Below are 26,770 nucleotides of genomic sequence, written 5' to 3' on the forward strand. Positions count from 1 at the left end.
CATTTCTGCCAATAATTAACAAGTTTTCAGAGGTAGTGAGGATGCTTGCCATAGATGCAGGCGAAACGTCAGGAGAGAATGCCTCTAGAACATGGCCATATAGCCCGAAAAAAACTACAACAACCCAGTGATTCCAGCTATGAAAGCCTTCGACAATACATTAAAAATGTGACGTTCGTTTGTGAGATTAACATAACTCAAAAACCACTGGACGAATTGACATGACATTTGGACACTACACCCCTAACAGACCAACAAGTGACCATCACTCATAACCAGCCCCACCCCCCAAAAAAAACAGTAGAAAGGGCTTAAAAACTCAAAAAAGCTAAATGACGATACAGAAAAAAATGGAAGAGAGAGCGAAGGAAGGGGAGAAGGAAATAAAGAAAGGAAGGAAGGAAGGAGAGAAAGAGGGAGAGAAGGAAAGAGAGAAAGAAGTATGGAAGCAAAGAGCAAAGGAAGGAAGAGGTAAAGAAGGAAGAAAGGAGAGAAAGAGGAAGTTGTGTCTCTGCTTCTACCTCCATCTTGGCAATCTTCTCCTTCAGCCGGGCCTCGATGCCCTGCCAGTTGTCCGCAAAGTGCCGGTACTCCTTGACCTGCGTCTCCAGGCTCAGGATCCTCCGTCGCAGGTCGTCGTTCTCCTCCTGCGTCTCCCGCAGAGTGGTCTCCACCGCCTTCTTGGTTTGTTCCGTGGCTTCCTTCGCCCCCTCCAGGGCTGCCTTCACCTGTGGAAACAACAGGAAAGAAAGAAGGAAGTTCAGGGTGAGTGGTTCAAATTTGGATCCCCACCACCACCTTTCCTGCATGGTTCAAAACTGCTTCGAACATCAAAACTCGGACCTTCAGGCTCTTCCGAACGAACCTATCCAACCCTAGTAAATACAGTTAGTACCAAACCAAAGCAAAAGCCGAACCCTGAGCCCGGCTGCCCAAGCGCTTGCCTTGAAGGCCTCCTCGGAATCCTTCCGGAGCTGCTGGGCGTCCTGCTGGAACTGCCGCTTCATCTCGGCCGCCTCGCCTTCGTGGCGGGAGCGCTCCTCCTTGAGGGCCGCCTTCAGGGAGCTCACCTCCCGCTCGCGTTGACGCCGCACCTCGTCCTGCGCCTGCTTCTCCAGGGTCAGCTCTCGAAGCTGGTCCCGGACCTCACGCAACTCCTGGGCGGAGGAGAAAAGAGGGGACACGCCTGAGTGGGAGACACCCCATCGCGGTGGAGAGTCCCCCGAAATATGGGAATGGCTGACCAATATCTGGGAGATATTGCAAATGAAAATGAATTTGGTTGGGTCCCAACAATCAGCCTTTGAGACATTTCTAACTCATTCTCCCTTCCTGGGATGTCATGTTATTACTAGAGGTTTACAACAGGTTTTTTCTAAGTAACAGGGAGGATGAGAACCTTTTCTGTTACAGTTGCCACAATTTAATTGGGTATGTTATCTGATTCAGCATGTAACAAGGCACTAGGTTTGCAAGCTTTGAGCTTTGCATTTGGCTCAGCTTGATGGCTCGTTTGAGCTGAAGAAACCTTTGACTGTTGCTGGGAGAGGTTACGCAGCGTCCTGAAGCTGAAGACTCCGTTTGGAGTGCCAAGGAAACTGATTGTTTATGGCAAGATAATAACAATAATTTTGTTGTTGTTCATTCGTTCAGTCATTTCCGACTCTTTGTGACTTCATGGACCAGTTCATGCCAGAGCTCCCTGTCGACCGTCACCACCCCCAGCTCCTTCAAGGTCAATCCAGTCACTTCAAGGATACCATCCATCCATCTTGCCCTTGGTCGGCCCCTCTTCCTTTTTTCCTTCCATTTTCCCCAGCATCGTTGTCTTCTCTAAGCTTTCCTTTCTTTTCATAATGTGACCAAAGTACTTCATCTTTGGCTCTACTATTCTTCCCTCCAATAATAATAATAAACTGTATTTATACCCCCCCGCCACCATCTCCCCAATGGGCACTCGGGGCGGCTTACATGAGGCCAAGCCCAAAGAACAAATTACAGCAAAATAAAACCGAAAACGCAAACAATCATAGAATCATAGAATCAAAGAGTTGGAAGAGACCTCATGGGCCATCCAGTCCAACCCCATTCTGCCAAGAAGCAGGAATACTGCATTCAAATCACCCCTGACAAATGGCCATCCAGCCTCTGCTTAAAAGCTTCCAAAGAAGGAGCCTCCACCACACTCCGGGGCAGAGAGTTCCACTGCTGAACGGCTCTCACAGTCAGGAAGTTCTTCCTAATGTTCAGATGGAATCTCCTCTCTTGTAGTTTGAATAAACAACAATATCATGACTACATAAAACATATGAATGTATAACGATATAAAATTACAACAAACACAATCACAGTGACAATGGGGAGATTACATGTAATGATTAAATCAAAAACTAATTAAAACTGATTAAAAGGGCATTCTACTGATAACTAAGTAGAGAGTCTGTATTATTTTGCTATATGTTTGCATATCGTCGTGTAAAGACGACTCACCAGAGATATTGTCTGTTGTATAGAGGGGAGAACAATTCTTCTGTTTTGCTTTGTGTTTCTGATCTATTCACCAGAGTCCCCCTCCGGGGGTAGAGAAGGATGGGGTACAAATATTTGAAATAATAAAAATAATAAATTTACAGTAACGAAATGTGTATTTTTTGAGTTTTTATCACACTGAGAGTAAAAGGGGCTGAGACATTCTGTGGGCTACGAACACTATTCGGACGCGTCCATGGTAACAAGCCAACCTTTCGGAGGGCGCTGGCCTGCCCGTCGTTCTCGGGATCATTCCGGACCTGGTCCAGCTCCTTCTGCATTGAGTTGAAGCGGTCGCGCATCTCTTTCAGCTCCTCTTCAAAATCCTCCCGCTCTACCTTCACCTGCATCAGCCTGGAAGGAAGGAAGGAAGGAAGGAAGGAAGGAAGGAAGGAAGGAAGGAAGGAAGGAAGGAAGGAAGGAAGGAGAAAGAGAGAGAGAGAGAGAGACGGAACAGGAATCAGCCGAGCCATGAAGATAAGGAGAAATAAGGACAATCCATTTGGAGACAGGTTGGCCTCTCACTCCTTCACAAAACTGGGGATGATTTACATCATATATCATCATCATATTATCATTATCAATATTTTTATCATGTTACTGTTACCATCATCATTACCACCTTCTGGAACTCAGTTGGTTCCAGGCTTTCCTTATGTAATCACCTACACAAATGACCAGCCACTGCCAGAAGGGACAGAGAGTTTAATCTATGCTGACGATAGGGCCATCACCACCCAAGCAGGGAGCTTTGAAATGGTTCAACAGAAGCTCTCTGAAGCTTTAGGTGCTCTTACTGCTTATTACAGGGAAAACCAGCTGATTTCTAATCTTCCTTTCCTCTGATAATGGAGTCATATATATACTTTCATCTATGCTGACGATCATGCCATCACCACTCAAGCAGGGAGCTTTGAAATGGCTAAACAGAAGCTCTCTCAAGTTTGAGGTGCTCTTACTGCCTATTACAGAGAAAAACAGCTGATTCCTAATGTTTAACATTTACACAAATGGCCAGCCACTGCCAGAAGGGACAGAGAGTTTCATCTATGCTGACGATCACTCCATCACCGCCCGAGAAGGGAGCTTGGAAATGGTCGAACAGAAGCTCTCTGAATCTTTAGGTGCTTTTGCTCCATATTACAGGGAAACTCAGCTGATTTCTAATGTTTGACATTTACACAAATGGCCAGCCACTTCCAGAAGAGACAGAGAGCTTCATCGATGCTGACGACTGTGTCATCACCACCCAAGGAGGGAGCTTTGAAATGGTGGAACAGAAGCTCTCCGAAGCTCTAGGTGCCCTTACTGCCTATTACAGGGAAATTCAGCTGATCCCTAATCCATCTAAAACGCACACGTGTGCTTTTCGCCTTAAGAACAGACAAGCATTTCTCGCTCTGAGAATGACCTGGGAAGGAATCCCACTGGAGCATTGCAACGCACCCAAATACCCGGGAGTCACTCTGAACTGTGCTCTGACTTATAAGAAGCACAGCTTGACTATCAAGCAAAAATGGGCACTAGTAAAAGGCATCGTTTGAAAGCTGACTGGCACAACATGGGGATCACAACCAGACACAGTGAAGGCATCTGCCCTTGCGCTTTGCTACTCTTCTGCTGAATATGCATGCCCAGTGTGGAATAATCTCACCATGTCAAAACAGTGGACGTGGCTCTTAATGAGACATGCGTGCATTATCACAGGATGTCTACACCCTACACCGCTGGAGAAATTATACAGTATTGCACCAACTGATATCCATCGGGAAGTAGCAGCCAGCAATGAAAGGAGCAAGACATTGACATCTCCAGCCCATCCTCTGTTCGGATTTCAGCCAGCACACAACATCTTAAATCAAGAAACAGCTTCCTAACATCTACAGAGATACTTGCCGGAATACCTCAGCAAGCAAGAGTCCAAAAGTGGCAGGCTCAAACACACAGAACCTCTATCAGTGGCTAAGACTGGATGAGAGACTTCCTCCTGGGCACACAGAAGGCTGGGCGGCTTGGAAGGTGCTGAACAGGCTGTGCTCTGGCAACCATGAGATGCAGAGCCAACCATAAGAAATGGGGCCACAAAGTGGAGTCTGCAACATGCAAGTGCGGAGAAGAGCAAACCACAAACTACTGACTACAATGCAGTCTGAGCCCTGCCACATGCACAATGGAGGACCTTCTCACAGCCACACCAGAGGCACTCCAAGTATAATGCCAAGTTTTTAACTTTGTTTGCATTTTTTTCATACATCACAACTGTACCCCCAATTTGCTTCTGACACCATAAATAAATAAAGCATGGCCTCACTCCTGCTTGGCGTTGCGCAGCTCCTCCTTGTTTCTCTGGAACATCTCCTTCCAGTGCGTCGTCTCCTCGCTGTTCTCCTCCAACTCCCGCTGCAGGTTCCGCACCACCGAGTTGATCTTCTGCCGCTCGGCCTCCAGACTGGCCTGGTCCTGAGCGGAAAAGCACAACACTCAGGACAAGAAGGTCTCCAAGATGCCCAAGGCACACAAAGCAGGCTTGGGCAGGGAGAAGAAAACCAAGGGGCATCCCTATGTTAGAGGGGGCCAGGGGACACTTCCAGCTCGTCTCCTGTGCTATGCTAATAATATAAAAAATAATATAATATAATATAATACAATACAATATAACATAATATAGTATATACATATAATATTTAAAATATGTAATATAATATGAATAATAATACTACATTATATTTATATATTTATATTACATGTAATATTACTAATAATATTACAATATAATGGTATAGAACAATATAGTAATACATAATACTGATATTGTACTATGTTAATAATATAATGTACTATAATATATTGTATATACATACAATATTTATAATATTATAATGTAACAATATAATACTAATAATAATATGATATTATAATTATATATTTATATTACATGTATTACTAATAATATTACAATATAATGGTATAGAACAATATAATAATATATAATACTGATATTGTACTATGCTAATAATATAACGTATATATATATAATATTTATAATATTATAATGTGATACAATATAATATAAATAATAACACTATATTATAATTATATATTTATATTACATGTAGTATTACTAATAATATTACAATATAATGGTATAGACCAATATAATAATATATAATACTAATATTGTACTGTTAATAATATAATATATATATAATATTTATAATGTAATACAATATAATATGAATAATAACACTATAATTATATATTTATATTACGTAGTATTACTAATTATATTACAATATAATGGTATAGGACAATATAGTAATATATAATACTGATATTGTACTATGCTAATAATATAATATAATGCAATATATTGCTCAATTCAAGGTGCTGGCGTTGGCCTATAAAGCCTTAAACGGTTCTGGCCCAAGTTACCTATCTGACCGCATCTCTGCCTATGAACCCACCAGGACTTTGAGATCTTCCGGGGAGACCCTGCTCTCGATCCCGCCTGCATCACAGGTGCGGCTGGCGGGGACGAGAGACAGGGCCTTCTCGGTGGTGGCCCCTCGGCTGTGGAACGCCCTTCCCACGGACATCAGATTGCCCCCCTCATTGATGGTATTCCGGAGAAGAGTGAAGACTTGGTTATTCGAACAGGCGTTTGAATAAAAAGTGCAATGAATTTCAGGAAATGGAACTACGACTGACGAGTTTGGATCATGATTCTAGTTATGAGACGCCAACTGACCGACTTCTATGATTGTTAATTGCTTAACATAATTTTGTGTTAATTATTTTAAAGTACCTGTTGATACCGCATTGAATTTTTGCCTTGATTGTTCGCCTTGTTGCCATGAGTCGCCTTAGGGCTGAGAATGGCGGTATACAAGTGAAGTAAATACATAAATAAATATAATGTAATACAATATAATACTAATAATACGATATTATAATTATATATTTATATAATTATATTTTTATACTAATAATATTACAAAATAGTCGTATAGAACAATACAGTAATATATAATACTGATATTCTACTATGCTAATAATATAATATATTGTATATATATATATATATATATGTATCTTGTAAGCCGGCATATAAATGTTGTAAATAAATAAATATGGTATTGCATGGCAAATTTTGATGAGGCCATTTATGTTAGGGCATGTAAAAAAAATCAGTTGGTGAGTGTGTTAACTGAAAATGCAAAGCACGGAGCTGATTGGTTGGGCCATGTCCAAGAAGCTAGCTGAGCCTGGGAGTTTTGGCAACAGTTACATATTTAGGCTTTGGCTGTGCAAGAGCTTAAAAAGAAAGAGACAGTTCTTGCTTCATGAGCTGCTGGAAGAAGATCTTCCACATGGACACCTGAATACCATTTAGGACATTGTGTGAGTCAATGCAACTGTTCTCATGACTGTATATATATCTGCATGGCATATTTTCTTTCTCTGGCAAGACAGTATGTGGACTGGTAAAATGTGAATTACATGTGATTTTCATTCCGCCACAATTTAGTCAAAAAGGGGAGTGTCAGATCAGACTAAATAAGGTAAATGATGGAGAGGGGTCTTCAGCTAACTCCACGCTCACTTTCCTCCCTTCTCCTGTACTGGAGAGCGATCCTGCTCACCTGCGAGACATCCTCCATGTTGCGCCGCAGCTGCTCCATGTCTTCTTGGTACTGCTGCCGGACCCGATCCAGCTCCCGATCGTGGTTGGCCACCTCCTCCTTCAGGGCCCCTTTCAGCGCCGTCAGCTCGCGTTCACGCTGACGCAGGTGCTCATCCACCTTCTGCTTCGCCGCGAGGGTCTCCTCCAGTGCCTCCTGGGTCTCCAGCAGCTCCTATACACACATATATAGAAATAAATATACACATACACATATATAAACACACACCTATGCACATCCAAATGTATACATACGTATATATAGAAATATACATATACACATTATATATATGTATATACATATTACCTATACACATACAGAGAAATATACACACACACATATGAACACACACCTATGCACATCCAAATGTATACATACACACATATATAGAAATATACATATACACATTGTATATATGTATATACATATACCTATACACACATATATAGAAATACACACACACACATATGAACACACAGCTATGCACACCCAAATGTATACACATATATATAGAAATATACATATACACATTATATATGTATATACATACCTATGCACACACATATATAGAAATATACACATACACACATATATATACACATACACCTATGCACATCCAAATGTATACATACACACACATATAGAAATATATAAACCTATACACACACATATATAGAAATAAATATACACACACACATATATACACACACCTATGCACATCCAAATGTATACATAACACACATATAGAAATATACATATAACTATACACACACATATATAGAAATAAATATACACATACACCTATGCACACCCAAATATATACATACACACATATATAGAAATATACATATACAGAATATACACATACACACACACAAACTTATGCACCTCCAAATGTATACATACACACACAAATATAGAAATAAATTGATGTGGCACTGAGGGCTCCACCTATCTATTATACATATACTGTATCTATATATCTTATATCTATATATCTATATCTATCTATCTATCAATCTATAAGTCAATTATGTATATATCTTTGTGGTCCTCCGTGATGTCATTGGATTGATTGTGGCTAAGTGAAGGAGTGGCTGTTGCTAGGTGAAGTGGCCCTCTCTGGTGTCACTGGAAAAGAAAGATGACATGAGGAAAGGAGGAAAGAGAAAAAGAAGGGAAAGAAAATCAAAGGGGAAGGAAGGAAGGAAGGAAGGGAGGAAGGAAGGAAGGAAGGAAGGGAGGAAGGAAGGAAGGAAGGGAGGAGAGAATAGAAAAGCAAAGGAAAAAGAGAGAGCCAGGTATGAAGGAGGAGAGGAAAATAATAATAATAATAATAATAATAATAATAATAATAATAATGGAAGAAAAAAGGAAGAAAAGAAGAAAGGAAAGGGAGAAAAAGTGGGAAAGAGAAAGAAAAGAGAAATAAGAGGAGGAAGGTATATAGCTTTAGACCCTGAAGCATCTCGGGTCTCATGTTGAGCTCACTTTCAGCACCTCGTCCCTGTCCGGAGCGCTTCCTCCGCTTGTCTCCCGGAAGCGGTCGAGGGCCTCCTGCATCTCTGTCAGCTGCTCTTCCAAGTCGGCCACCTTGGCCTCCGTTTCCTCCTTGGCTGCTTTCGCCTCCTTCAATCTGCAGAATGGAAAGAAAGAGGAGGGAGAATAATGTTGTGATGTGAGCAGGAAGCAGCAGAAACTGCAGAAGTTAATTCCAGTACCGACATCCTTTGTTGGGACTTGCTTCGATTGTAACTCTGAAGCCAGGGAACCAAATACGGAAAACCCTGGGAAACCGTAGGGTTTGGATCCAGAACCCAGAGGAGCAAAATGAGGGACTCAAACAAGGTCCGCAGAAAGCGTGAGGATCGCACTAAGAATCAATTCATGACCAGAGCTGTCACCTCTTTTTTTTCAATAACATGATCAGTGTTGCACTCCAGAATGGAATTTTATTTATTTACAGTATTTATATACTGCCTTTCTCACACCTGGGGAGGCTCAAGAGGGGAATAACCCTTTGACTTTAAACACCACACGTTGAATAGGGGGAAAAAAACCAATCCTTTTATTGGAGATAAGTAAAAAGCAGCCAAGTAAAAAAGCACTTTAAAGAAATAGGTAAATCCAATAAGGTAAGAAGATAAGCAGGAACAAATTAGTCCCAAGGTAGATTTCAGCAACGTTCGTAAAAGCGAAGTCCACACATCTCCAATGCAATCCAGAAAATCAGGAATAGTTGGGTTGTTGTAGGTTTTTTTCGGGCTATATGGCCATGTTCTAGAGGCATTCTCTCCTGATGTTTCGCCTGCATCTATGGCAAGCATCCTCAGAGGTAGTGAGGTAGTCAGGAATACATTGATCCAAGGCTTGGGTAAGCAAACATGAAATCCAGGAATCCAAAACCATGAACATGAAATATCTTAGCATGAAACTTCAAAGCAAGGTTTCCATTTCCATAAAACAAGGACGAGAACTTGGCGTGATTCTAAATGATGCTTCGTCTGACTACACATCCCACACTTGAGACTTTTATCCCCTTGTTAGCTAGGTCACTTGCAGTCAAAAACTGGTTTCTTTTTAGTTGAGGCTTTGTTTTCTGTTGACAGAGTGCCTAAGCCTTTCCACAACAACAACAACAACTATCTTTATTTATACCCCGCCACCATCTCCCCGATGGGGACTCGGAGCAGCTTACATGGGACCAAGCCCAGACAACATATTACAACAAAATAAAACCAGAGCATAAACAATAAACAACACCATCAAATTACATCAAGAAAAAAATTATAAACACAGTCATAAAATAACATTCCAATAGGCACAGTCACAATAACAATGGGCGGGCCACATGTACAGGATAAAAACAATTCCAAGAGTCTAATGAGATTAAAGTAGGAGCAAGTAATCTACAGGGAACTAGTAAAAACATACATAGTTGTGAAGCTAAACTTCCCATTTGGAGGGCGTGTATTCCAGTGGGAAGAGCGTTGAGGGGTGCAATGATGTCATATTGTGCACCTACTCACCAAAGGCGCAGCGGAAGAGCCAGGTTTTAAGGTTCTTTTCGAATGTTTCTAGAGAAGGCTTTCCTGATCTCTCCAGGTAATGAGTTCCAAAGTCAGGGAGCCACAGAGGAGAAGATTCTCTCCCTTGTGCCCACAAGACGAGCTTGTGAGATTGGTAGGGGTGAAAGGAGGGCCTCTCCTGAAGATCTAAGAGAGAGATACTTTCCACGTACCAACCTGGGCCCAAAACAGCTCTCCTGTTTTGACTGAACTCTTCTCATCTATCTCTCAACTCATGATCTACTTGCTCATTAATTTCAGTAGTGCCGAGCTATAATCATCATCCCCAAACCCCTCAGAGACATTCTCCTGGGAAACTACAGGGATCTCGTGGTCATTCTCTGCATCAATATCCCTGACCAAACTATGGCCATCTTGAAACTCATCTTGAACCTCATTGACATCATTCCACACATCCAAAGCACCCTCATCTTGAAACACAATCACAGGCTGAACTCCAACAGCCAGACAGATGTAAACATAAATAGAAGAGCGCCCCTACTCTTTCCAACTGCTCTGGAGCTCCTGGCTCTTCTTCTCAAGGGCTTCCCGCAGCCGGCGGCATTCTTCCTCCAGCTCTTCCAGGCGAAGCTCCAGGTTGCGAGGGGCCCCCTTTCGCTGGTTCTCCTGGGAAAGCTCCAGCCTCTATAACACCCCAAAAAAGACAAAAAGAAAACAAAGGAAAAGGGAAGACATCAGATCATTGAACTCCAGACCTGGAAACACCTATGGCCACAATGGTGAATGTATGACACGTGTGTCAGCACTGACACGTATGGCTATTTTTGATGACACATGGCCACATGCGGCTGCATGCAGAGAAGTACACCTTATAAGAGCCAATCTAATTCCATCCTTAAATTTGTACAAGGCTCTACAAATTTAACATCTGCACGTTTGAGCATTGTTTACTCCATAACTCAGCATGGAATATACATTTTTCTTATTTAAACTATAAATATTGCAAAATTAGGTTGTTGTTGTTTTCTCAAAGTTGACACCCCACCCAAGATATGCACAGGTTTTTGGCAAATTTTGACACACCAAGCTCAAAAGGTTGCTCATCACTGACCTACGACCACGGCATCACACAAGAGCCCACAAATATAAAGAAGGAGTTGATTGTAAAATACATACAAAAATAGCAGAAATAAAAAAGAAAATATATAATCCAAAAAGGTTTAGCACCTGGTGATAACTAAACAATAATCCAACTTGTTGTTTAATAGACACCCATGAAAGCATTATGTCTCCCGTGAATTTTCTTCACAAGTTCCAGAGGTGACAAAGTCCAGGAACAGCCAGAAATCACAGGTACAGCATAAGTCCATCATCAAGAAGATATAACTAGTAAAAACTTCTACAGGAGTACATGAACTGGAACATTAAAAATTTCCAAAATCAAAGCTTGACTTGAACCAGGAACAAGAGGACTCAGACTTAGCATCTCACTCTAACGCTACGTTGCCTGAACTGCCCTTAATGTAAATAACTTGTTGTTTAATAGACACCCATGAAAGCGTTATGTCTCCTGTGAAAAGGAGGGAAGGAAGAAAGGGTAATTAAACAGGAGGAAAGAAAAGGGAAAGAAGGGAAGAGGAAGGGATGAATGAATGAAGGAAGAGAGAAAGAAGGGAAAGAAAGGAAGAGAAGAGGGTGAAGGTGTATGGGGGAAACCGAGGAAGGAAGGAAGGAAGGAGAGAAAGAAAAAGGAGGGAAGGAAGGAAGAGTAATTAAACAAGAGGGAAAGAAAGAAAGGAAGGAAGAAGGGATGAAAGTAGGATGGAAGGGAGAGAGAAAGGAGGGGAAGAAATGGAGAAAAGAGAAGAAAGAGGGTGAAGGTGTACGAGGGAAACAGAGGAAGGAAGGAAGGAAGGAAGGAAGGAAGGAAGGAAGGAAGGAAGGAAGGAAGGAGAGAAAGAAAAAGGAAGGAAGGAAAGAGAGAGAAAGAAGAGAAGAGGAAAGGATGAAAGAAGGAAGGCAGAGAGAAAAAAGGGAAAGAAAGGGAGAGAAGAGGAGAAAGAGGGTGAAGGTGTAAGAGGGAAACAGAAAGGAAGGAAGCAGAGAAAGAAAAAGGAGGGAAAGAAGAGTAATTAAACAGGAGGGAAGGAAAGGAAGGAAGGAAGGGAAAGGGATGAAAGTAGAAAGGAAGGGAAGAGAGAAAGAAGGGGAAGAAAGGGAGAAAAGAGAAGAAAGAGGGTGAAGGTGTATGAGGGAAACAGAGGAAGGAAGGAAGGAAGGAAGGAAGGAAGGAAGGAAGGAAGGAAGGAAGGAAGGAAGGAAGGAGAGAAAGAAAAAGGAGGGAAGGAGGGAAGAGTAATTAAACAGGAGGGAAGGAAAGAAAGAAGGGAAGAGGAAAGGATGAAAGAAGGGAAAGAAAGGGAGAGAAGAGGAGAAAGAAGGTGAAGGTGGATGAGGGAAACAGAAAGGAAGGAAGCAGAGAAAGAAAAAGGAGGGAAAGAAGAGTAATTAAACAGGAGGGAAGGAAAGAAAGGAACAGGAAGGGATGAAAGTAGGAAGGAAGAGAAGAGAGAAAGAAGGGGAAGAAACGGAGAAAAGAGAAAAAAGAGGGAAAAGGTGTATGAGGGAAACAGGAAGGAAGGAAGGAAGGAAGGAAGGAAGGAAGGAAGGAAGGAAGGAAGGAAGAAAAAGGAGGGAAGGAGGGAAGAGTAATTAAAAGGAGGAAAGGAAAGAAAGAAGGGAAGAGAGAAAGAAGGGAAATAAAGGAAGAGAAGAGAAGAAAGAGGGTGAAGGTGTATGAGGGAAACAGAGGAAGGAAGGAAGGAAGGAAGGAAGGAAGGAAGGAAGGAAGGAAGGAAGGAAGGAAGGAAGGAAGGAAGGAAGGAAGGAAGGAGAGAGTGTTTTCTTGCCTGGCCCAATGGGATTGGACTACATGGCCTCTGGTGGTCCCTTCCAATTCTAGGATTCTGATATTTTAATTCAACAAATCCGAGTCAGAGTTTGGTGCAGCAAAAAGGAAAGAGGTCTTAAACTCGCCTCGGTCTGCTTGTCCAGTTTCCGCTGCAGTTCTTCGGCCTTCTGCTTCCATTCGTTTGCCTGGGATGTGTTCGGTGCTGCGGAAGGGACCGCCTGCCATCGCCCCCCACATGCAAACAAACACACAAAAATGCAAAGTGCATCAGGTGCAATAGGCGCTGTTCTCCTGATTCTCATACTCTAAAGCAAGCCTGGGCCAACTTGGGCCCTCCAGGGGTTTTGGACTCCAACTCCCATCATTCCTAACAGCCTCATGCCCTTTCCTGTTGCCCCTCAGCCGCTTAAGCCTTCCTGTGTCACTGATGAGGGTTGGACTAGATGTCCTTTGGGATTCTCATCCACCCCCAGTGAAGTATAGAGTGCCTGGCAATCCAATGGAGGCTTTTGAACTGAGGCTGGATGGCCCTCTGTCAGGAGGGCTTTGACTGGGCCTTCCTGTCTGGCTGATGAGGGTTGGACTAGATGTCTTTTGGGGTTCTCATCCAACTCTAGTGAAGTATAGAGTGCCTGGCAATCCAATGGAGGCTTTTGAATTGAGACTGGATGGCCATCTATTGGGACAGTTTTGACTGTGCCTTCTTGTCTCGCCAATAAAGGTTGGACTAGATGCCCTTTGGGGGTCTCATCTAACTCCAGTGAAGCATAGACTGCCTGCTAATCCAATGGAGTCTCCTTCTCTGGAGGCTTTCAAACTGAGGCTGGATGACCATCTGTTGGGAGGGTTTTGACTGTGCCTTTCTGTCTCACCGATGAGGGTTGGACTAGATGCCCTTTGGGAATCTCACCTAACTCTAGTGAAGTATAGACTGCCTGGCAATCCAATTGAAACTTCTTAACTGAGGCTAGATGACCATCTGTCAAGAGGGTTTTGACTGCGCCTTCCTGTCTTGCCAATGAGGGTTGGACTAGATGCCTTTTGGGAATCTCACCCAACTCTAGTTAAGTATAAACTGCCTGTCAGTCCAGTGGAGCCTCCTTTTCTGGTTGTTTCTAAATGGATGACCATCTGTCAGGAGGGTTTTGACTGTGCCTTCCTGTCTTGCTGATGAGGGTTGGACTAGATGCCCTTTGAGGATCTCACCCAACTCTAGTGAAGTATAGACTACCTGGCAATCCAATGGAGGCTTTTGAACTGGATGGCCATCTGTTGGGAGGGTTTTGACTGTTCCTTCCTGTCTCACCAATGAGGGTTGGACTAGATGCCCTTTGGGGATCTCATCCAACTATAGTGCAGCATAGACTGCCTGGCAATCCAATGGAGTCTCCTTCTCTGGAGGCTTTTGAACTGGATGTCCCTCTGTCAGGAGGGTTTTGACTGTGCCTTCCTCTCTCGCCGATGTGGGTTGGACTAGATGCCCGTTGAGGATCTCACCCAACTCTAGTGAAGTATAGTATACCTGGCAATAGAGGCTTTTGAACTGGATGTCCATCTGTTGGGAGGGTTTTGACTGCGCCTTCCTGTCTTGCCGATGAGGGTTGGACTAGATGCCCTTTGGGGATCTCACCCAACTCTAGTGAAGTATAAACTGCCTGTCAGTCCAGTGGAGTCTCCTTTTCTGGTTGTTTCTAAATGGATGACCATCTGTCAGGAGGATTTTGACTGTGCCTTCCTGTCTTGCTGATGAGGGTTGGACTAGATGCCCTTTGAGGATCTCATCCAATTCTAGTGAAGTATAGACTACCTGGCAATCCAATGGAGGCTTTTGAACTGAGGCTGGATGGCCATCTGTTGGGAGAGTTTTGACTGTGCCTTCTTGTCTCACCGATGAGGGTTGGACTAGATGACCTTTGGGGATCTCATCCAACTCCAGTGAAGCATAGACTGTCTGCCAATCCAATGGAGTCTCTTTCTCTGGAGGCTTTCGAACTGAGGCTGGATGACCATCTGTCAGGAAGGTTTTGACTGTGCTTTCCTGCCTGATTGATGGGGGTTAGAGTAGATGCCCTTTGAGGATCTCATCCAACTCTAGTGAAGTATAGACTACCTGGCAATCCAATGGAGGCTTTTGAACTGGATGTCCATCTGTCAGGAGGGTTTTGACTGTGCCTTCTTGTCTTGCCAATGAGGGTTGGACTACATGCCCTTTTGGGGATCTCATCCAACTCTAGTGGCGTCTTCCTTCTCTGGAGGCTTTTGAACTGAGGCTGGATGGCTATCTGTCAGGAGGGTTTTGACTGTACCTTCCTGTCTCACCGATGAGGGTTGGACTAGATTACCTTTGAGGTTCTCATCCAACTCTAGTGAAGTATAGACTACCTGGCAATCCAATGGAGGCTTTTGAACTGGGTTGAACTAGATGACCTTTTAGGAACTCATGCAACTCTAGTGAAGTATAAACTGCCTTGCAGTCCAGTGGAGTCTCCTCTGGGGGCTTTTGAACTGGATGGCCATCTGTCAGGAGGGTTTTGACCGTGCCTTTCTGCAAAGTGATTGGACTGGATGGCCCTTGGGGACCTTTTCTATCTTTAGGAGTCCTATTTTTTTCCATGAATGTGTTAACTACGACTGGATCTATTGTGTTGTGGGAGGAACGTTTTGCAAAGCTCCAAAGCGATGGAGGATTTCTCATCCGATCCTGCACTGGCTCTCCTTCCCTGCTGTTTCCAAAGGTCCCTCTTGATCTCCCTGCAAGCCAGCTCCGGGGGAACGTCCCTCCCCAGCGTGTCTCTTCCATCCCTCCAGACTTGGAAGCGAAGCCTGCGTCAGCGTCCCTCTCCTGCCCGGGGCCTCGGACGTCCTCTCTGCCTGCCCTCCAGCCGCCGGACTCCGCCGTGTGCCACATGCAATGCAGCGCCCTGTCATCTCCCTCGGAAAACTCGGAGGAATAGGAAGCCGAAGAGGAAAACATGGGTGCCCAAAATATATGGGATTCTTACAATCACAGAGTAGGAAGAGACCCCCACACGGGCCATCTAGTCCAATCCCATTCTGCCAGGCAGGAAAAACCCCATCAAAGCACTCCCAGCAGATGGCCATCCAGAAACTGTTTCAAAGCACCCACAGACTCCAAGGCAGAGAGTTCCACTGTTGAACAGCTCTTCTTACCAGCAGGCGTTCAGGTGGAATCTCCTTTCCTGTCATTTGAACCCATTTGTTGGTTCCTTTGCGTGCAGAGATCATAAATATATTCTGAGCTTGGAATGGCTCCACTAAACTAATCCATATGGCTTTTCTCTACATCAGCGGTTCTCAACATGGGGGTCGCAACCCCCAAGGGGGTCGTTTGGCCATTTCGGAGGGGTCGCAAAGCCTTGGAGTTGTCTGTGGACAACAAATCTAATCTCCGAGGGGAGAAAAGTTTACATGTCGATCAAAATAAAGCAAATAAATAAATAAATAAAAAGAGCAGGGGACAAATAAATCTCTAGGTCCTCCAAGCGAGACATTTAAGTAAAGGCAAAAGTTCCCCCTTGACATTAAGTCTAGTCAATTCCTACTCGGGGACTCTGGTGCTCATCTCCATTTCGAAGCCGAAGAGCCGGTGTTTTCCATAGACACCTCCAAGGTCATGTGGCCAGCATGACTGCATGGAGCGCCCTTACCTTCCCGCCAAAGCAGTACATATTGATCTAATCACATTTGCATCTTTTCGAAGAAGCTGGGGCTAACAGTGGGAGCTCACCCTGGGACTTACAGTGAATGCTTCCATTTTCTCAAAGACGAGGTTGGTCTTCCTCTTCATCGCCGCATCACTCTCGGTGCTTCTGCGGGAGGACAAAAGAGACCGGCTGAACTCCCCTTCGAAGCCCCTCCGTCGCTCTCTGCACTCCTCCTCACCCATGTCAAACACACAATAAGCTTGATTTGGTGCAACTGGGTCGACATTTATGTCACTCAAGGATGGAAGCAAACCTGGGAACGGGTCAACTTATCACATCTGTTTTGATTACTTCTCGTTGTGACTGAGAACAGAGACACTTTGCAAAAGAGAGCAGAGTGTGTGTTTGTTAGTCTGTTGATCTAGCAGGAGGGCCTTTCAATGCTTGTCAAAGAAGAATGCAAGTCCGTCTCCTATATTTAGCACCTCTAACCTGACTGACTGCAATCAGATAGCAAGAGAACTATATTTAAATGGGTGTGTCTGAGGGTGCGAGGAGGGATGGGTGGAAGACGGGATGGAAGGAAGGAAGGCTAGATGAGTGGATAGGTGGATGGGTGGAAGGAAGGAAGACGGGATGGGTGGGTGGAAGGAAAATTGGATGGATGGATGGAAAGATGGATGAATTGATGGACGGATGGATGGAAGGAAAATTGGATGGACCGATGAATGGATGCATGCATGCATGGAAAGAAAGATGGATGGATGGATGGAAGGAAAATTGGGTGGGTGGATGGAAGGATGGAAAGAAAGAAGGAGGGTAGGAAGGAAGGAAGGAAGACTGGATAGAAGGAAGGAAAATTGGATGGATGGACGGATTGATGGAAAGAAAGAAGGAAGGATAGATGGATGAATGGGTGAATGGATGGGTGGAAGGAAAATTGGATGGATGGATGGAGCAACGGACAGATGGATGCATGCATGGATGGAAAGACAGACAGACAGATGGAAGGAAGGAAGACTTGATGGATGGAAGGTAAATTGGGTGGGTGGGTGGATAGAAAGAAGGAAGGAAGGAAGAAAGAAGGAAGGAAGGAAGGAAGGAAGACTGGATGGATGCATGGAAGGAAAGGAGGAAGACTGGATGGGTGGAAGGAAAATTGGATGGATGGATGGATGGACCAATGGACTGATGCATGCATGCATGGATGGAAAGATGGATGGACGGACAGACAAACGAAGGAAGGAAGACTTGATGGATGGAAGGTAAATTGGGTGGGTGGATAGAAAGAAGGAAGGAAGGAAGGAAGACTGGATGGATGGATGGATGGATAGAAAGAAAGAAAGAAAGAAAGAAAGAAAGAAAAGAAGGGAAGGAAGAAAGATTGGATGGATGGATGGAAGGAAAGAAGACTGGATGGGTGGAAGGAAAATTGGATGGATGGATGGACTGATGGACAGATGCATGCATGCATGGATGGAAAGATGGACGGACAGAAGGAAGGAAGGAAGGAAGGAAGGAAGGAAGGAAGGAAGGAAGGAAGACTTGATGGATGGAAAGAAGGAAGGAAGGAAGGCTGGATGGATGGACACTGGATGGGTGGAAGGAAAATTGGGTGAGTGGGTGGAAAGAAGGAAGGGAGGAAGAGAGGAAGGAAGGAAGGAAGGGAGGGAGGGAGGGAGGGAGGGAGGGAGGGAGGGAGGGAGGGAGGGAGGAAGGAAGGAAGGAAGGAAGGAAGGAAGGAAGGAAGGAAGGAGAAATCCCCACCATATCTTAAGTGAGCACGTGTGGTGATTTAAACAATACATTCCTGCCACAAATGGGCTGATGTTACTGATCTCAAGTTAAACATGAATGAAGGAACACTAGTGTCTCTCCTTTCCTCCGTGACTTGAGGTGACACTCACCCTTCCTTCAGGATGTTGTAGATCAGCTCTTTCATATATTCACTGCTTCCGGGCTGAGATACTTCTTGCTGGTCCTTCAGAAGGTCTGGGGTGGACTTCAGCTGCAAGAAGGCAAGGAAACCTCAGAGGCAGTTTGGGCAGCTCCTCCTTTGAAATAGAGCCTGGGATTCACGGATGGTCTCCCTTCCAGGGAATAGCCAGGGCAGACCCTTCTGAGCATCCAAGATCAGACAGGATCCGGTGATTTTGGGATAGATAGACCATTGAATGAGTCTCTCCATCATTTTATGGGGAGGCTTCCTATGAAACCATACCACAAATGTGAGGATGCAAGAGAGGACGTAGAATTCACCCGTAGGGTTTCAATCTTTTCCAATTTTTTGCAGACAGATTCTGCCCTTTAACAACAAAGGCACAAAAAAGAAGACTCATGCCATCTCATGCATTTCACTTTCCCGAAGGCCATGTTGTTCTGTTCTGGCACTCCGAGACCTCATTTTTGCAACTGTTTTGCATTTCGTCCGCATCTCACGGAACAGAAAAAAAAAAAAAATCTGATCTCCGAGGGGAGAAAAGTTTACATGTTGCTCAAAATACAGCAAATAAATAAATAAATAAAGAGCTGGGGACAAATAAATCTCTAGGTCCTCCAAGGAAGACATTTAAGTAAAGGTAAACGTTTTCCCCTGACATTAAGTCTAGTCAATTCCTACTCTGGGACTCTGACGCTCATCTCCATTTCGAAGCCAAAGAGCCAGCGTTTTCCACAGACACCTCCAAGGTCATGTGGCCAGCATGACTGCATGGTGCACCCTTACCTTCCCACCAAAGCAGTACATATTGATCTAATCACATTTGCATGTTTTCAAGGTGCTAGGTTGGCAGAAGCTGGGGCTAACGGCGGGAGCTCATCCCGCTCCCCAGATCGAACCACTGATCTTTCAGCAAGTTCAGCAGCTCAGTGGTTTAACCCACTGCACCACTATATTATATTATATGCACAGTGCAGGAGACAAGGTGAAACTGTCCTCCTGGCCCCCTCTCTTCACTCATATGGCATATCCATTGGAATATTATTAGTATTATATTACACTATAATATCATTATTAATGTATATACAATGTATTATATTATATTATAAACACAGTGCAGGAGACAATGTGGAACTGTCTTCCTGGCCCCCTCTCTTCACTCATATGGCATATGCGTTGGAATATTAGTATTATATTACATTATAATATCAATATTAAATGTATATACAATGTATTATATTATATTATACTATTAGCACAGTGCAGGAGACAAAGTGGAACTGTCTTCCTGGCCCCCTCTCTTCACTCATATGGCACATCCATTGGAATATTACTAGCATTATATTACATTGTATCAATATTTAATGTATATACAATGTATTATATTATATTATAAGCACAGTGCAGGAGAAAAGGTGGAACTGTCTTCCTGGCCCCCTCTCTTCACTCATATGGCATATCCGTTGGAATATTACTAGCATTATATTACATTATAGTATCAATATTAAATGTATATACAATGTATTATATTATATTATTAGCACAGCACAGGAGACAAGGTGAAACTGTCCTCCTGGCCCCCTCTCTTCACTCATATGGCATATCCATTGGAATATTATTAGTATTATATTACAACATCAATATTAAATGTATATACAATATATTATATTATATTATTAGCACAGTGCAGGAGACAAGGTGGAACTGTCTTCCTGGCCCCCTCTCTTCACTCATATGGCATATCCATTGGAATATTATTAGTACTATATTTCATTATAATATCAATATTAAATGTATATACAATGTATTATATTATATTGTATTGTGTTATTAGCACAGTGCAGGAGACAAGGTGGAACTGTCTTCCTGGCCCCCTCTCTTCACTCATATGGCATATCCGTTGGAATATTATTAGTATTATATTACAACATCAATATTAAATGTATATACAATGCATTGTATTATATTATATTATTAGCACAGCGCAGGAGACAAGGTGGAACTGTCTTCCTGGTCCCCTCTCTTCACTCATATGGCATATCCATTGGAATTCACCCCTGAGGGGCTGAGCTCAGAGATTCAATCCACTGCACCACTACAGCCCTATGATTTGGGGTGTAGAGTGAGATATTTAACACCTCCCTAAATGACAAATCCCGGGATTTTGTCGGGATGTGGCAACAGCAGTGCGACAATTGCGTAGTGCAGAAAGAACACTGGATTGGAGGGAAAACAAGACACAAAACGGTAATAGAGCAAATTACCTGCAGGTCTGATGGCACTTTTCTGGGCTCCTCCACGGTCTTGTTGACCCACTCCCGAGTCAGCTTGGACTTGTCCAACCCATTCTGCTTCTGCTGTGACCCAACGGGTCGGCCGAGGCTCCTGGTCCCTGAAGCGTTGCCCGATCCAAGCTGCTTCAACGCAGAAGGCCGCACTCCCTCTCTGAATCCCCCCTGGCTGTCCTTCATACTCAACTCCCGGGAATCGGCTGTGTCGCGGAGAGCAACTCTCCCGTCCAGGCTCTGCGAGCGCTTCCGGTCGTCCAGAGACATGCGGCTTCTCCGGGAGGCCCGGCCTCGGTTCTGGGCCTTCCCATCGAACTTGTGGATGAGCGAGTCAACCGAGGAGAGGGGCTTAGTGTCGATATCGCTGCCTTCAACGTCGCCTCCCGTGTCGGCAGCCGGAGTCCCATCCGAACCAAATTGGGGGGACTTCTGGACGGGTCGCAACCCGGTGACAACGCCACCATCTTCCCTGGGGCTGGACAGTCTGCGTCCAGCGAGGTTCATGAGGCTGTTGCTCCGCACCGCTCCTCCCGTTGTCTGGGGAGCAGGAGCAGGCAGAGTCCGAGGAGGGGCCAGATCCTGGGATTCGGAGCTGAGGAGGGAGCCGTGGGATTGTGTCCGCCGAAGCTGCTCCCCAGAGGACTTCTTATGGGGCAGAGTCCGGTAGCCTCCCTGAGGGGGTGAAGCGATGCTATTGCGGGACAACCGGGCCCCATCCAGGCTGTCCGATTTCGGAACCCCCCGCTTCGAGACCTGCTCCTCGTCTGATGTGCTGTAGTGAGAGCCGTAGCGGGAGGGCTTCATGCCGTACGGGTTCTCCGGCAGGTCGGAGTCGGAGCTGATAGACCCCGATGCATCCTTGGATGATGAAGCAGCCCCAGGGGATCCTGGGAAGGCCTCCTCAACCTGCGGGCTCCTGGAGGGCATCCCGTATTTGCTCTCACCTTTGATCTGCACCCCGAAGGAGTCCCCCCCTTTCTCGCCACTGTTGAGGACCACGAAGGGCTGCCCGTCGATGCCTTGGACCCGCACCGCCACCCCATAAGAGCCCGGCTTGGAGGCCTTGGGACGGAGCTTCTGGGACTTGCTGGGCTCTTTGAGATCATTGATGAAACGGATCTGGACCCCATAGTCCATGGGGCTGTGCTTCTCCGCCATGGTGCCATTCATATGGTGGTCCATGTCCTACGGGTTTGGGGCCTCCAAGGATCCTGAATGGGGACGGAAGGGAAGAGAAATTCAAAACCAAGGCCACAATGGAAGGGATACTGGCAGCAGAACAGTTGTGCCAGTGGTGCAAAGGGGCACAGCCGGCTCTACCTTAAATCTGAAGTAGTGTAAAGCTGGGCCTCTGCAATTGTGGGTCTGACTTACACTGCTTTGATTGGAAAGTACTGCCTCGGAAATGCTAGACACTATACTTCTCCCGTTGGGAGAAAGGAAAACATCCTTCTGCCCATTTCCGTCATGCCACGAATAGGTTCAACTTGTATTTATCCTTTTCCCCGTTGCTTATCTTTCCCCCCCGGTAATCCCCACAAATTAAGGTTTCTTTGCAAGAGTCACGCTCTATTTTTCTGATTTTTTAAAGTCTATTTTCCCCAAGAGTTAGGAATAAGTTTCTCCATCATCAGCAACCCAGAATTGTGCCTATTCCAAGTATGACCACAACAACACTTTTTATCAAAAGTACAGATTAAGTCCTGGTTAGTTTTAGGGAAAGACCTTGGCCTAGTTTAGCTCCAAAAAAGAGAAAGCTTGTGTAACACAGTGAGAAAAAATACGGTTTATCAAAAAGAGAGGTGGTCAATCCAAGGCCCTTTTATATTATTATTATTATTATTATTATTATTATTATTATTTTACTGACACAAAAACACAGTATGTCACAGCAAGCAAGATCTATATGCTGGATTTCGTATCACAAAATCCCAAGTTGAACACTTCCCAAGCGTCTAGGACTGTGTGATGTATTATTATTATTATTATTATTATTATTATTTTACTGACACAAAAACACAGCATGTCACAGCAAACGAGATCTATATGCTAGATTTCGTATCACAAAATCACAAACCGAACACTTCCCAAGCAACTAGGACTGTGTGATGTATTATTATTATTATTATTATTGACACAAAAGCACAGAATGTCACAGCAAATGAGATCTATATGCTGGATTTTGTATCACATAATCCCAAGTCGAACACTTCCCAAACATCTAGGACTGTGTGATATTATTATTATTATTATTATTATTATTATCATCTTTACTGACACAAAACACAGTATTTCACAGCAAACAAGATCTATATGCTGCAATTCGTATCGCAAAATCACAAGTCGAACAGTTCCCAAACGTCTAGGACTGTGTGATGATGATGATGATTATTAGATGCACAACAAGATTAGTACACAGCAAACAAGATTAGTACATAGCAAACAAGATCCCTATGCTGGATTTTGTATTGGACACTTCCAAAGTGTCTAGGACTGTGAGATGTATCGACAAATAATGCCTTTTGCAGGTGACAGATGGTTGATAGTTTTTAAGTGCAGGCCAAGGTCTAGTTTAGCTCTGAAATGAGAAAGCCATTTCTCATTTCTGGGACCACCTTGATTGGCTTGTGCCAGAGACTTTGCAGTTCAATAATAATAATAATAATAATAATAATTATTATTATTATTATTATTATTATTATTATTAGATACAGAGCAAAATTAGTACACAGCAAACAAGATCCCTATGCTGGATTTTGTATTGGACTGTGTGATGTATCGGCGAATAATGCCTGTAGGGTGGCCTTTTGCACGGCACCCAGCCTGCAACCTTAAAAACAATGCATTCTAAATTCTGTTTCCATGTTTGTATTTCGAAGGTTTTAGATTCGAAACCCGACAAAACGTAAACATTCAAAATAGAATACAACCTGCAATGATGAGAACGAGTCAAGTCAAAATCCCATTAAGCAAATCACAGTAAAAGCTATCCAGACTTGTCAAATGTTTCCTGTGAAAACTTGGGATTTGTAGTACTTGGCTGAATACCTCCTCCTTAAACTACAAGTCCCAGGGTTCTTCAAAGTGGAATCACCGCACTATCAATGTGTATAAAAGCTCCAATTTCTGTCTCCAGGACACTTCTCCCAGACTAGACAGTACAGACTTTGAAGACTACAACTCCCACTGTCTCCAATACCAGCCACTTAGTCAGGGGTTAATGGGATACAAGACTCCAGGAAGTTCAGCCTGTCTGTCCTTTCCTTTCTGTGTATTCTGGCAAACAAAGAGAGCATTCAATCCACACTCAGAACACACCAAGAGACAATAAAGTGGATCGACAACACAATGAGCGAGAAGCCGCAAGACTGCCTAAGTACATAGGCCTTGTTTGCCTTGACCCCAAACACTTGTGAAAAGCGCAGAGAAGACGACACCGGAAAATTAAACATTTGGAGGAGAATGGGATCTGCTTCCCATTTGGATTTACATCCTTTGAAAGTTGTACTGCAATTCCCAGAAGTCCTAGCCAGTATATGCAGTGGCAAGGAATGCTGGGTATCACAATTCCTGCCACAACTGAACGACAACAATCCAACAGGCCAAAGAGCCATATTTCTTGTGCCAAATTTGGTCCAGTGAATGAAAATACATCCTTGCAGATCAGATATTTACGTGACAATTCATAACAGTAGCAAAATTATAGTAATGCAATAGCAACAAAAATAATGTTGTGACTGGGGTCACCACAACATTAGGAACTGTATTAAGGGGTTGTGGCATTAGGAAGGTTGAGAAACACCGTGGGAGGAGCCTCCGTGCCTCGTGCTCTTGTCCGTTTTGAGGAACTTTGAGTTAGTAGATTTGGTGTGGTTTTTATTCCTGGTATGTTTGGCTTCATGAAGAGAGGGAGCAAGAGAGGAAGGGAGGCTGGAATGAGTACAGGATGAAAAAAGAATGCCTCTGCCTCTTCACTTTGTGCTTCCTTGCCACAATATCGGGCATTTGTGCCAATGTTCATTTAGCGAAAGAAAATACATCCTGAATATTAGATATTAACAAAGTTACAGTTATGAAATAGCAACAAAAATAATGTTATGGCTGGGGTCACCACAACATGAGGAACTGTATTAAGGGGTCGTGGCATTAGAAAGGTTGAGAAACACTGCTTTAGGAACACAAGGGAGCTGCCTCTGTGCCTCGTGCTCTTGTCTGTTTTGCTCTTGTCCACTTTGAGGAACTTTGGGTTAGAAGTTTCGGTGTGGTTTTTATTCCTGGTATGTTTGGCTTCATGAAGAGAGAGAGAGAGCAATGAAAATAATGTTATGGCTGGGGTCACCACAAGATGAGGAACTGTATTAAGGGGTCGTGGCATTAGGAAAGTTGACAAACACTGCTTTAGGGTTTCAAGGGAGCAGCCTCCGTGCCTCGTGCTCTTGTCCACTTTGAGGAACTTTGGGTTAGTAGATTTGGTGTGGTTTTTATTCCTGGTATGTTTGGCTTCATGAAGAGGAGAGGGAGAGAGAGGGGGGGGAAGGGAGGCTGGGATGAGTACAGGACGTAAAAAGAATGCCTCTGCCTCTTCGCTTTGTGAAATATCGGCTATTTGTGCCAATGCTTTAGGAACACAAGGGAACAGCCTCTGTGCCTTGTGCTCTTGTCTGTTTTGCTCTTGTCCACTTTGAGGACTTCACTACCTCTGAGGATGCTTGCCACAGATGCAGGTGAAATGTCAGGAGAGAATGCCTCTAGACCATGGCAATATAGCCTGAAAAACTCTACAACAACCCAATTTTGGGTTAGTTGATTTGGTGTGTTTTTTATTCCTGGTATGTTTGGCTTCATGAAGAGGGAGAGGGAAAGGAAGGGAGGCTGGAATGAGTACAGGATGAAAAAAAGAATGCCTCTGCCTCTTCACTTTGTGAAATATCGGGTATTTGTGCCAATGCTTTAGGAACACAAGGGAGCAGCCTCCGTGCCTTGTGCTCTTGTCCACTTTGAGGACTTCACTACCTCTGAGGATGCTTGCCACAGATGCAGGTGAAACGTCAGGAGAGAATGCCTCTAGACCATGGCCATATAGCCTGAAAAACTCTACAACAACCCAATTTTGGGTTAGTTGATTTGGTGTGGTTTTTATCCCTGGTATGTTTGGCTTCATGGAGAGGGAGAGGAAGGGAGGCTGGAATGAGTACAGGATGAAAAAAAGGATGCTTCTGCCTCTTCACTTTGTGCTTTAGCCTCCCCATAGACTATATGGCTCTCAGGACACTGTTGGATTGCATTGCCCAGCTGCCTTGGAGCCAGCAAACACAATAGGGAAGGATGCTGGAGTTTGCATTCCACAAAATGGTTTTTATTCCTGGTATGTTTGGCTTCATGGAGAGGGAGAGAGAGAGGAAGGGAGGCTGGGATGAGTACATGATGAAAAAAAGAATGCTTCTGCCTCTTCACTTTGTGCTTTAGCCTCCCCATAGACTATATTGGCCTCCAGACACTGTTGGATTGCATTGCCCAGCTGCCTTGGAGCCAGCAAAGACAATAGGGAAGGATGCTGGAGTTTGCATTCCACAAAACGCCTGAAAAATCTTTACAATGCCCATCTTCCTGGGGGAACTTTCCCCGGCTCGTGTGTCCTCCTTCCCATTGGGATGAATGGAGCTGCCATGACCCTCTTAACACCCCCACCGAATGGGACACTCCCGACCTGGAAGACAACAAAGAGTG

The 26,770-nt window shown here is 44.1% G+C and overlaps 1 protein-coding gene across 1 annotated transcript in view; it reads right to left on the minus strand.

The window, feature by feature from the left end:
* Nucleotides 1–26,770, minus strand: part of CGN (cingulin) — a 78,057-nt gene that overhangs the window by 25,074 nt on the left and 26,213 nt on the right. Inside the window, exons 2-12 of the mRNA XM_060758086.2 lie at nt 21,020–22,254; nt 18,724–18,824; nt 16,912–16,981; nt 13,277–13,369; nt 10,782–10,924; nt 8,703–8,847; nt 7,173–7,385; nt 4,841–4,989; nt 2,742–2,883; nt 945–1,157; nt 522–728 (exon numbers count right to left, since the gene is read on the minus strand). Coding sequence (XP_060614069.2) covers nt 522–728; nt 945–1,157; nt 2,742–2,883; nt 4,841–4,989; nt 7,173–7,385; nt 8,703–8,847; nt 10,782–10,924; nt 13,277–13,369; nt 16,912–16,981; nt 18,724–18,824; nt 21,020–22,225 — 2,682 coding nt within the window. The 5' untranslated portion in view covers nt 22,226–22,254. The remainder of the gene's footprint in view (nt 1–521; nt 729–944; nt 1,158–2,741; nt 2,884–4,840; nt 4,990–7,172; nt 7,386–8,702; nt 8,848–10,781; nt 10,925–13,276; nt 13,370–16,911; nt 16,982–18,723; nt 18,825–21,019; nt 22,255–26,770) is intronic.

This window comes from Anolis sagrei, chromosome 12, assembly GCF_037176765.1.
Source record: "Anolis sagrei isolate rAnoSag1 chromosome 12, rAnoSag1.mat, whole genome shotgun sequence".
Lineage (NCBI taxonomy): Eukaryota > Metazoa > Chordata > Lepidosauria > Squamata > Dactyloidae > Anolis > Anolis sagrei.